Source organism: Periplaneta americana, chromosome 13 (genome assembly GCF_040183065.1).
Source record: "Periplaneta americana isolate PAMFEO1 chromosome 13, P.americana_PAMFEO1_priV1, whole genome shotgun sequence".
In the NCBI taxonomy this organism is placed as follows: Eukaryota; Metazoa; Arthropoda; class Insecta; order Blattodea; family Blattidae; genus Periplaneta; species Periplaneta americana.
Genome location: NC_091129.1, coordinates 139,028,482 through 139,041,419, shown reverse-complemented (window position 1 = coordinate 139,041,419; position 12,938 = coordinate 139,028,482). Strand labels below are relative to the sequence as shown.

Genomic DNA, 12,938 nt, shown 5'->3' with positions numbered 1-12,938 from the left:
TTGTCGCGCTCTTGTACAAGTACTGCATGTCACACTATGAACTTAACCCAGAAAGTTCTGTACCAAGAATGGAGTAATCTCCACAAAGGCAACAGGTACACGAATAACAATTTGTCGAGAAATTTGGTGATCTCTTTACATTTCATACATGGATTCCCAAAAAATGATGAAGATTTAAGAGGACTGGCAATTTTTACTAATACACAAAAGACTGTCTGGGTTATACAACTGGTATTAATTACAATGAATTACACTTGCAAGAATGGTTCCAAAGACAAGAAGAAGTAGGATTAAGGTGAAAATAATTTTTTATAGAAATAAAAGAAACATGTGAGTTTAAATTATATAAATTATATATTTTTACCTAAAGCCCATATTTAAATAATTACAATAAAAAATTAGACACAGTTCATACTTACCCTTTTACACTATCAATTTTAAGTGCCTGAATTTGAGTTGGAATGAAATTTATACTTCATGGCAAAGGAAACTTTTAATAAAAAAAGGACCATCTTCTGCGGATCTCTGGAAAAAGAACTAAGGAAGAGACTAGTGAAGTGCTTTCTGTGGGGCAGAAACATGGACATTACGAAGAAGTCAGTCAGTGGCTGAGAAGAAACTGCCTACTGAAGGATGCACTGGAAGGAATGATGAACGAGAGAAGAGTTCAGGGCAGAAGAAGATATCAGATGATAGAAGACATTAAGATATGTGGATCATATGAGGAGACAAAAAGGAAGGCAGAAAATAGGAAAGATTGGAGAATGCTGGGTTTGCAATGTCCATGGGCAGAACACTTATATATGTATATTGCAAAAAATACAATAGTTATTAAAATATAGCTTCCTTTTCAGTTGAAAGTGTGCTAGTTATTACATCAAGCTCCAGCATCACCCCAGATTCAGACAGAACCATCAACATCTTTAACTGGTCTCTCTGCACCAAAGCAACTTGCTGCAAACATTAACGACCCTATTTCTACCATAAGATTTACAAAAAACTGGCTACTTGCCAGACAAATGCAAGATAAGCAGTGAGATGCAGTTCATTTATTATTGGAAATGGCATTAGATCAAGATTTTAACAAATTAATAATTAATTGTACCTCTATACACCAGTATTATGAAACTGTGTGGTCATCATGTAATCAGACTATGAGGCAAGTTACCTGATTGTGGCATTAACTATGTAGCAGTTCATTGGGATGGTAAATTATTACCAGAATTTATAAGGAAAAGAATTATTAGAACAACTATCAGTGATTTTAACATTCCAAAATCAAGAAATTTTATTAGGGTGCTACAGTCAGAGGGTGGTAAAGGATTGTGAAGTTGTGTATAACTCACTGGAAGAATCGGATCTTACAGGCAAAGTGCAGACTATATGTTGAGATACATCATCTTCAAAGACACGCTATCTATACTGTTTTCGCAGTAAGAAAAATCCTAATGTAAACATAAGCACGTTGCTGTCATACCCGTGATTGGCTCACAGCCGAAACACTCACATGGCGCAGGAAAATATAGTTCTTATTTGGAAACCATAATCTTGTATTATTTGAAAATAAAAAATTGAATTCTAGTTGTTAAATACAATGAAACATATAACTTCACTCATATGTAAAATGATGTAAAACAAAAGCTACTTTTATATTTTGTTATGTACTATGAACGTGGATGAATACCAACAGTAATACCGAGGTAGTCTGTTCTTGTAACAAGTTGACGTCACTCGAGCTCGTAGTTGTTCACGTAAGCACGTGATACTGAAGTTTGGCTTCTGCATCCTCGATGTGTGTGGTTATTAAACATAAGAGTGGAAACCCTCTCAAAAGCAGAAAAAAACAAATAGTCTTTAATGTATATAATAAGTTATGTGAGTTTTAATTACAGTAATTATAAAGTAAATGTTTCCTAAGCAAATGAATGCATAGTAGTGAGGTTAGGCCTACTTGACAAGTAACGGGAAATGTTTAACATGAAACAGAATGTACAACAGTAGGCGGGAACACGTACTGAGAATCTATGGCGCCAAACAGCAGCCAATGAAGCCTCGCTTCAGTCACGTGCTATTGTTTACATTAGGATTTTTCTTACAGCGTAAAGATTATAAATAGAATATGCAAATTGTTAAAACAAAGATGTGGCAGAAATGTATTATACTTCCTATAGGCAAATCATATTACAAGAAGTAAAGTTTCTTCTGGTCCTTATGTGCCATTTTTAAGTCTAATCAAGGCACGAAAACATTAAGAAATCTAATAAATTAAAAAGGCTGAATCTTCTGGATCTTTAAAATGACAAAATGGGTAGGATACAAAGGTGAAATTGAAGAACTCAAAACTGTTAACATAAAGAATTACAATCTCAGACCAGTGCTAAAAGAGAATAATTTTACTCTCTCACACAATACTAAAGAAGAATTACAATCTCACACTAGTACTACCTTAAAATGTGTCAAACGTAATACATATATCACAAGGAGAATCCAAAGAAACATACTCTTTCAGAACCATACATTTTAGAAAATGGCGAAGAAAACAGGAAGAAAGAAACGAACCTTCAGAAGAGAACAACCTTTAAAACATGTTACCAGAAACGTCGCATAAGCAGCAAAAGAAAAAAAGCCATAGTATCTGACTCGTCTTATAATATATTTAATTCAAAATTATACCTCTCCTTCCAACAAAGTTAATTTTTTTACTGTCCCAAATTTGTATCTGAGTATTTTCCATTCAAATAAATCAAGAAGCCATTCATCTGTTTTCGTTAGCAGTCTTAAAGTCTAAGATGCACAGCTACCGCTTGTTTCACTAACACCTGTTTCAAATATGCATCTCAGCAACTTTCTTTCAAATACACCAAGACAATAATTTACACTGCCTTCGTTATAGTCAAGTCTCAGAAGCATAGTTACTGCCTCTCTTATTAAAACCTTATGAAATAGTATTTTTCTTTCCTATTTTCTCAAAACTGTACTAACAAAAAATTTATAATATCGGACATTTTTCCATATTTATAGACTTAATTATCATGTTTATTCATTGTATATGACATGAAACAAAACACATAACCCGTGAATATCAAAGTAAAAATGAGTTGTTTTCGATTTTACTAGAAAAGATCTCTTACTTACTGACTCCATTGCGATGAAATTGGATGCATCATGAAATAAATGAATATTAATGAGGTCAAATACTGTTCCACTGAGACTCCATCTTGTACGAAGAAAACCCTTCCTGGACCACTTGCACTGTAAAAATAACAAAAAACATGTTTCTGTTACGCTTTTTCATTTAGATACATATATTTTTTAATTTTAATTCTTCTGCATGAAACAAATTTGAACACAGTTTAATTCTGAAAATCCATGTCAATTTTTTAATTACAATAATTGCTGGTTGCCGTTGAATTTAAATTCGAATGTTCATTAAGTATTATACTGTTATAGCAAAATGGATTGTCATCAATGTATAACTGTGCAGTTTTTTTTCTTTAGTTTCATGGTTTTTGTTTTCCATTTTTTTTTTTTTGTAACACAAACTATAATTATTTAACTGGAATGACTTTGTAACATTGATCAGGCAAGTCCATTATCATTTCTATATCTTATTTTCATTTACTCCCACAAATACAATGAAATAGCGAAACAGGTTTTAGCTAATAAATGCTATTTCTTCAAATTATTAATTAATGCCTTCATAGCTACTTTTAAGAACATTTTTGCTATAAATAGAAAACATTAATGCTATAATTTCACACCTCTATTCATTGCTACTGGGTTGGAAGATGGCAGATGTCTTCATTGTCAAAGAAGGTCTGATTGTTGGAGACTAACACAATACAGTTTTAGCCCTCAAAACATTCTTATAACATGGGTGTAGTAAAAGCACACACAACACACAAACACACACAGACAAAATGATTCAATAAATAACTGAAATACACTGAAGTAAAACTCCATCCATTCAACAGGCAATTAAATTCTTTGTAAACACGAAAAATCACCTCTGGGAAAAAATCCTGAGGGAATTTGGACTTCTCTTTTGTAGTGACAGCTTCTATATTTCCAGAATGAACTTCCTTTCCTTTAGCAGGTACAAAAGTCATTGCTGTAATTTACCAAAACAAGAAATTAAATAGCGTCAAAACATTAAAATTCTCTCAAATTTACTTATGACCACTTATTACTTACCAGCGAAATCCCACATCAGCACATCAGATACAGATTCATGAATGAAGTAGAAATTACCCAATGCCTGAAAATATAAAGAAATAAGAAAATTTCAATACCCACCAACTCTTCTTACACTTTCTAATGCCATATTATCAAGGTCAGCTCTCATGATCTGAATATACACGAGTAACATTTTCTGTACATTTAAAATTTGAAGGAATAAAAATTATATGAACATGGGCTGATCACAAGAATTTGTAACAAAAGAACAAGTGGAAAATAACTGAGTGGAATATATAATATAATCTAATCTAATACGAAAACCTATAAACATTTCAATTAAAGCAATATTTACTATTCAGTGTACAAATAAATGAGAAAGTCTGTAATAAAAGATACAATTACTTTCCTCGCAATCAGACTTACAGTGAAGTTTTCAGCAGAAGAAAAATCTTCATCAAGATACACTTGCACTTTGTCAAATAGTCTAAGTTCTTCACTTGACATCAGTAACCTGGAAAACATAATCCAGAAATTTGCTATATAATGATCAAATTTTTTTTGCGAATGTGTATGTTTGCATATTACATATATTTCAGATTAATGTCAGTGATTAATATTTCCATTAGTTCTCATGGGCTGCCATTTATTTTCAAATACAATTTTTTTCAACAACATCCGAGTGTTTTCAACAACTTGCCGATAATAATAATAATAATAATAATAATAATAATAATAATAATACACGAAAATACACAGATGTACATAAAAAACAGGACCGGGGGGGAAGGGGGGGGAGAGAGAGAGAGCGAGAGAGAGAGAGAGAGAGCGAGAGAGAGAGAGGGAGAGGGAGAGATATATATACATGATCAAGTATATGTCTTAAATTTTACACAATGTAAACATAGACTATATTCAATAAGAAAGAAAGAGGGCTTCATGTATTACTCGAACAAATCAAATTAGGAGATCAGGAAATATTCTATACATGAAACCTTACAATTCGAAAAGGGAGGAAGTCTATTACCTAACAAAATATTCCACATGCTTCATGCTACGTTCATAGTTCTTCCCTCCAACTTCCTGGCAATGTAAAGCAACGAACTTTGGATCCAGCCTTGCTACTGTCTGAAAGAAATGAAAGCAATTATGCAATACAAAACAGTATCTATAAAAATATGTGAAATCAATAGTTATTGTCGGGTTTAATAAAAAAGATAAGTAATGACAGAGATGGAATGAAAATTCTGATGTAGCTCGTCAGAATTTTTAATGGTACGCAAGACTAACAAATTTGGACTAGTACAATAACTAAACACATGATTTACTTACAGACAAAAACTCTTCAGTCCATATTTTTAACATCACAGACGGCTGTAAAATAAAACAATATTCCACTTAAATAAAATCACAAATAACACTGGTATGCTACAGAGAAACTGTTTATGTTTTCAGTCCCTCACTATGGATAGTCACAAAACATACATTTACTTTCGTTTCATCACATCCAATTTTTTTTTAGAAATATAAGGTTCTCGAAATTCCTGAAAATGTCTATTTATTGAAATCATTGACTATATATAATTACAGAATTAAAATTATTATTATTATTTTAAAGGTGGTAATTTACACATAATTAAATCCTAAAAATGTTATAAACTAAACACAATTATTATAAACAAAGTATCCCTCAATTTTATTTTTCGTACAAAATATTGCTAGTAAGATACATGAAAAAATATAATTCATTTCTGCATTTGCTTGTATGCCTTTTCCTTGGAACTGGTAGGTTTAAGCTTCTTCAATTTGTGTTTATTTTGTGAAAAGAAAGTTTCTTAAGAGTAGCTTAAAGTTACTTCGTGTTTCTACTGCCAAAAGCAGGTAATAAATCCAGATCACACGCAGAGGTGTATTGGTAACCTGCATAATGCATTTATTGTCTTCCTATATTGTCACTTGTTACAAACTTACTGTGTCATTTTCAGTCAATGTTTAAACTTCTTTGGTTGCAGAAAAAAAAAACTTTGATTCGCTTTTTATAAATGTTTTTTAATTCGTTATTTTACGACGTCTTATCAACTGCTAAGGTTACCTAGCGTCTGAATGAAATGAAGGTGATAATCCCAGCGAAATGAGTCAAGGATCCAAAGCCGAAAGTTACCCAGCAGAAACATTTATTTAAATTTTTAAGTTTTTCGTTTCTGTTTTAAAAATTACTGAAAAACATCATATGATACAGAAAATCTTAATACAAAAACAGATTCAGGACAGTTCGATTAACTAAAAACAAGTCATATAGGCCTAAGTTAGATCATCGTATTAAAATACTTTTAAAAAATAATACGAACTTCGGCAATTTTGACGTTTTTCGTTTTTATTTAAAAAATTTCAGAAAATCCGATATAACACAGAAAATCTGAGTATAGATTCGGATTCAAGACACTTCAATTAACTATAGAAAATATCATAGACCGCTCTGTATATGCAATGGAGAGGGAAAGGCACTGGTCACCCTACCCCATTATCTCCTGGTTTAGTGATGGCTTATTGGTGTCACTTATGAGGTTGAAACCTGTCTGTCTTTGGACAGTTGACTAAAGAACAACCAATCCAATATATAAGACATGTATAGCATTTCATTGATATGAAATCAGAATACTCAAACTTCTGCAATTGTGGAATATGTATAGGTTCTAGTTCTACCATGAATATAGAACGTTTGTTACAATATAATAGTTTAAATAAAAAGAGTGACAACAAATTTGTACTGGAAATCAAGACAAAAACAGACGTTAAAAATCAAAACAGTAGCCACTTGAGAGAGTGACATGGTGTGAACAGTTTTAGGCAGTGCTTTTTATCTGGAGAAAAGGGTGGTGAAACTCTGTGTAGAATAGATTATAGCGGACAGGGAGATAATTACTGTCCAGTGCAAGGGAATTTTGTCGTTTTTAACCTCCTCTTCGTTCAACTTAAGACTTTGAAGGCCTAGGCGGAGTTCAAAGAAATATTAGGTTAAAACTTAATAATTAACACATCTCGGTTCCATGATGAAAAACACAACAAAAAAGGTGTCAAATCGCTTTCTGCCAGGAAAAAAGGCACTGATTTTATGTATGAAAAGAACTACAGTAAAACTTGTTCAAGACAGAATGTGAATAGGGCAGAAACTTGTGGAATCCAAACAAATTCTCCGGTCTCAGTGGAAAGAATATGCACTACAGTGTTATTTATTTTACATACATATTGCAGAAACTGCCGAAGCAAAAACAGGACTTTATCAAAAACTAGTTATAGCCTATATTGCGAAAAAAAAAAAAAAAAAAAAAAAAAAAAAAGAGTTAAAAACTTATGTACTGTATTTTTGTACACCCCATCTTTTATCTTTTGGTCTGAGAATTAATGTTAGAGTGTGTCATTGCTCTGACAAGTAGTTTCTTATCACATAAAACAAAGGACAAGGTGCAGTATATGCTCCTTTACTGTATCAAGGGAAGGACAGTTACGAAAACTGTTAATGAAATAATGAAATTCCTTTCGATAATTATGTGGCCCATGACTAGTAAGTTTTCTCACAGGATGTCGTAAAGAGGATTAGGAAACAGGTATGTACAGTGGCTCCCATAATTGATCGTACACTTACATTTTTCATATAAATCAAATTATATATTGTATTTAGCATTATAATTTACATACAAAACAAATATAGTTATAACGTCTATTATCATTTCTCCAATAAAACATAATTTGTACGTAATTTGTCTACAATGTTAATGGAATAAAATAAAATTTAACAAAACACATCTTATTTCAACATCACATAATTGATGGTACACAGGAAAAAACATAACGTTATTTACAAGAACAATAAACTCAATAAAATACTTTGTAGACAGTCCCTTGGCTTTAATAACTTCTCTCAGTCGTTTTGGCATGGACTGTACTAATTTATTTGTGATGGAACCAGAAATATTTGACCATTCTTGAATTAATGCAGCCTTAAGCTGACTTTTACTTGTCACGTGGTATTTATGTACCCTTTTTTCCAATTCCCATCACAAATTCTCAATCGGATTGAGATCTGGAGATTGAGGTGGTGTATTCAAGCGTTCTGGGGTATTATATAGCAGCCACAACTTAACATTGTGGGCCGTATGTTTTGGGTCATTGTCATGCTGGTATTGATAGTACGACCCCAAGCCCATTTTCTTCGCACTTGGTTGGAGATTTTGTTTCAAAATGTTAAGGTAGCCGTACTGGTTCATTGTGCTCTCTATGAAAGCTAGGTTCCCTACACCATTAGCAGACATAAGTACAGCCCCAAACCATAGAAGAACCACCACCATGTTTTACAGTAGGGCGGAGATTTTCCTTTTTAAACTCTGTATTAACTCTGCGCCAAACGAAATTTCGTCCATCCGAACCAAAAATGTTGAATTTACTTTCATCACTATAGATGACTGATTTCCAACTCTTCACTACAATTTACATTCTTTTTTGCAAAGTCCAGTCTCTTACATCGATTTACTTCCGTGATCCATGGCTTTTTCCTCGCTACTCTGCCGTGATAACCCGCTCTTCTTGAAGTGCGACGAATCGTTTCAGTAGATACAGGTTGGCTAAGTGTTGCATTAATGTCAGAGGTCAGTTTCGGAGAACTAAGCGTGGGTTATGTTCAACTGTGGAAACTATCTGGTGTTCATCTCGTTCGTTAAGTATTTTTTTTCTACCTCGGCCTCTCTCATTTTGTATTCTTCCGTTATATATGTATCTGTTTACTATCCCTTGAATTGTAGAATGTGTTCTTCCAAAAATTGCACCTATTTCTCTCGTGATTTCCCTCTTAAAGCCAAATTAATAATTGATTTCCGCTCCTCCAAGGAAGTTTCTTTCCTCTTGCCCATTTCAACTAGCACACGGAAATAACCAGTCCACTCTGTGTAGCACACCTACTGACGGTCAAGACGCAACTGATGAACCTCTTGTCCGGATAGTAATAGAGGTGAGTTCGAGGCATGTTAACAGGTGTACGTTCAATTTTGTGATGTAGTTGATCGTGTATTTAAGCTAATAACATTATTATGTAGTGCTTACAGTATCTTCAAACAGAGGTGGAAGGAAAAAATCGTAATTGTAATGTGTAAAAACATACTCTCCTTAGAATAATTAACGTTATTTAAGTAAAATCGTCTCTGAATGATTAATCTCATAAAACTATATGCTTAAATGATAGTGTACTTTCAATTATGAGAGCCACTGTATGTAAATAAACTGTTGTTTTACTAAGTATCATTGGCAGAGAAAGGAGGAAATAAAAGTTATCAATTCGTGAAAAAAAGTTGTTGACCAAACTGTACAGTAGGCTACACTCCCACCAGAACATTTTCATCTGGGAGTAATAATATTTCATATGTAGATGTGGAAAGCCGATAGAAATTTCTTGAACTAGAGTCAGGTAAAGTATATTAGAACTAACTGATCTTTGATTTCTGAGGACTTAAACCAGTCAACTTGTCCTTTGCTTGTTTAATCCTTGTGGCTAGAAAGCACAAATGGATAGATCTCAGTTTTTCAGACCATGAAGAAATCCTAGAGAAGAACAGAACAAACAACCTCATCACAGCCTGTATCAAGCCCAGAGAGGAGGAAGGAAAATAAATATGTATAACTCAATCACCGATTGCCAATCCCAACCAGGATCCCATGTTCAGAGTTATGAATAAGGTCTTTAATACACAGACTAGAATATAATGTAATAAGCAGAAGGAGCAAGTCTCTCTTACATAGAATTAAAGTCTGATATTGTCGGTGATGGATTGATAGAATCCAGAGAAATCAAACAAACCAAAGGCATCTTACAAGGAGATCCTATCAGCCCACTAATTTTTCATAAAGTAATCCAAAGGATCAAATCAGAGAAAGTGAGTATTCTTTTATATGCTGATCATATGATCATCCTGAGACAAGACGGATACTACAGCAAGTTGTCAACAACTTAGAAATTTGGTCCAATAAAAAAAATCTCGTCATATTGATGATGAGGCAAGACGAAGACCATGACATTTAGAAAGGATGTTGTTGTTGTTTTCTAATGCCAGGCGTTTGACAATAAAGTCATTTGACCTCTTGCACTCCAATATTTTTCAAAGATATTATCATGACTAGCCACTGAAGCACAGATTTTGAGGTGTTCCAAATCCATTTCTTGGTTTGAGTTGCACAAAGGGCAGTTAGGGGACTGATATATTCCAATTCTATGCAGGTGTTTGGCCAAACAATCATGGCCTGTTGCCAATCTAAATGCAGCTATAGACGATTTTCGTAGAAATCGGGAATTAACTGTGGATTTTGATGCAGAGAGTTCCATTTTTTCCCTTGGGATTGAGTTATCAAATTTTGTTTGTTGAAGTCTAAGTATGTAGATTTAATAAATCTTTTCACAGAGTAATACGTAGATTTAGTAACAGGTCTGTAAGTAGCAGTGCTGCCCTTCTTTGCTAAAGCATCCGCATTCTCGTTTCCCATGATTCCACAATGGGATGGTATCCATTGGAATACAATAAAGGATGTAAACCTGGTGCAAAATGACAAATTCACTTGTGTGGACCAAGAGATAAGCATCTTTAGGTTCCATAAATATCTCGAGGAAATATTCCAAACCTTCACCAAATACGTGGAAGACAAGTCAGTAGCAGCAATCAAGGTATCATATCAGAATGTCACATATGAATTTACGGGACTTGGAAAACTGTTCAGTAAAAAGAGCATCTAAGCTATTTAATCTGAAAATCGCACTCATCACCTCACTTGCTGTCTCATATAGCCTCATCTTACATAAAGTAACCTAAAGAAATTGGATAAATAAAAACAACCTATCTAATAAGAATGCTCTGCTTCTCAAAGCACACACAGACCAGGCTGGTGTATGCTCTACCCAAAACGTTTCTTTTTTTCATCAATGAACTGATCACAACATACTAGCCTGCACCAGATTCTTGGAGAGGAAAGGTTTCAGAAGGCAATTGATATAGACTCAGACTTCTACCGTATGCCAGCAATGAGGGACGACAAATGGAAAAAACTTTGAACTATGACATCCTTACACGAGAGTTGCTGCCTATGGGTTTCTCCATCATATAAGTTATACAGCCAAAGATGATTCCAACTTATCACCACCAGATGTCCATGCACTCTTTGGATCAATATGTACAACTTTTCATATCATTGACTGTGAAGCATGAACTATGCCTTTGTCATTTTGTACATAACTCTTCTAACAACTAATCTGTACACAGTGTGTACAATAAATCTTTAATTAATGACAGTCTGATAGACTGAACTACCTCTGATTGAGGTTCTGGCTGATATTTACATCTATTATCAAGCATTACATCTCACTTAACAATATGTGTCAGAGGAAAAACAAATGTTTGTATACATCTGAAGTATGATTAGTATAATATGTTACTAACCAGCGATGTATGCAATGGAAAAGGAAAGAAACTGGCCACCTAATCCCATTATCTCCTGACTTAGTTACCTCATTAGTGATGTCTTATAGTTTTGACTTATGAGGTTCAAACCTGTCTTTGGACTGTTGATCAAACAACCTGAGAGGTAATTACGGAGTTTGACTAATTTTGGACAATTAGAATATAATTACAAACAAGACAAATAGAAATAAAATAATACAATCAATATAAAAAAGGAAATACAGTAGTATTAACAAAATTTGAGACCGAATGAGCAGCGTTCGTGTTCGGTAGCAGTTCAGATATAATATTAATAGGCCTATAAGAGAATATAAAATAAAATAAAATAGGAAATAAAATTAAAATTTTTTCAAACTTCCATTTTCGCAGTATTTTACCCTTGTAAAAACAACAGAAATTTTTCATTTGTCGGAAATCAACTATAACCTAACCTAAGAATATTAGATTACGTTATTATTGGTAATTTCCGACAATTGAAAGATTACGACGGTAAAATACGGCGAAAATGAAAGTTAAAAAAAAATAGTCCAAAATCCATAATTACCAGGGAACATAATAAGCTCTACAACATACTAATTAGACATGAAGTGGTGAATATAGAGTCTCCCAATCTGGTTTCAAAATATCCCCACAAGTGCCACACGTACAACTATCAGATTTAACATATCATGATTAAGAACTCACGCAATTCTTCAACATGTGCACAACACACCATCCACATGTGTGCATTGCAACAGAATCATTTTGGCTGTGAGATAACTGCAGATACGCGGAATGCGCGGACTTGGTTAATAAAAACCTAAACTAACCAAACCTAACCTTCGTATATGCAAAATATGTAACCGGAGCACGAAGGGAACTTCTTTATTTGATCTTGATTTCATCTGGAATGTGCACGCGAAAATAAATCCAGGTAAAAATCACGCTGGCACTGCATGAGAGGTCGCGAGCCCCTCCTCCATCCACTCCCATCGAAGTCAAAGACAAAAGACACACCCTTGAATACTACAATCGATTGATGAATCGAACTCCCCCACTCAGCAACCAATCACAATCACCCCTACTGAAACTGAGCCACCAATTGTAACAATGCCCAGCATATTCAACCATATAAATCGTAATAAATTACTAATCAAAACCCAAAAAAGAAAAACATGTTCCCAGTATTTCCGAAAAATAATAACCAAAACACTGTTTTCACCTTTTGTTCCATAATGTCTGATAGGGGATGTAAATATTGACGGCAGAGAGAGAGAAAACGATAAGTGC

The 12,938-nt window shown here is 33.7% G+C and overlaps 1 protein-coding gene across 5 annotated transcripts in view; it reads right to left on the bottom strand.

Annotated features, from left to right (window-relative positions):
* 5PtaseI (inositol polyphosphate-5-phosphatase A) overlaps positions 1-12,938 on the bottom strand; it is a 71,512-nt gene that overhangs the window by 55,614 nt on the left and 2,960 nt on the right. For all 5 annotated transcript variants that reach the window (XM_069844377.1, XM_069844373.1, XM_069844372.1 and 2 more), the window contains exons 2-7: positions 5,509-5,550; positions 5,204-5,304; positions 4,603-4,690; positions 4,195-4,258; positions 4,008-4,111; positions 3,136-3,252 (exon numbers count right to left, since the gene is read on the bottom strand). In XM_069844377.1, coding sequence (XP_069700478.1) covers positions 3,136-3,252; positions 4,008-4,111; positions 4,195-4,258; positions 4,603-4,690; positions 5,204-5,304; positions 5,509-5,550 — 516 coding nt within the window. The remainder of the gene's footprint in view (positions 1-3,135; positions 3,253-4,007; positions 4,112-4,194; positions 4,259-4,602; positions 4,691-5,203; positions 5,305-5,508; positions 5,551-12,938) is intronic.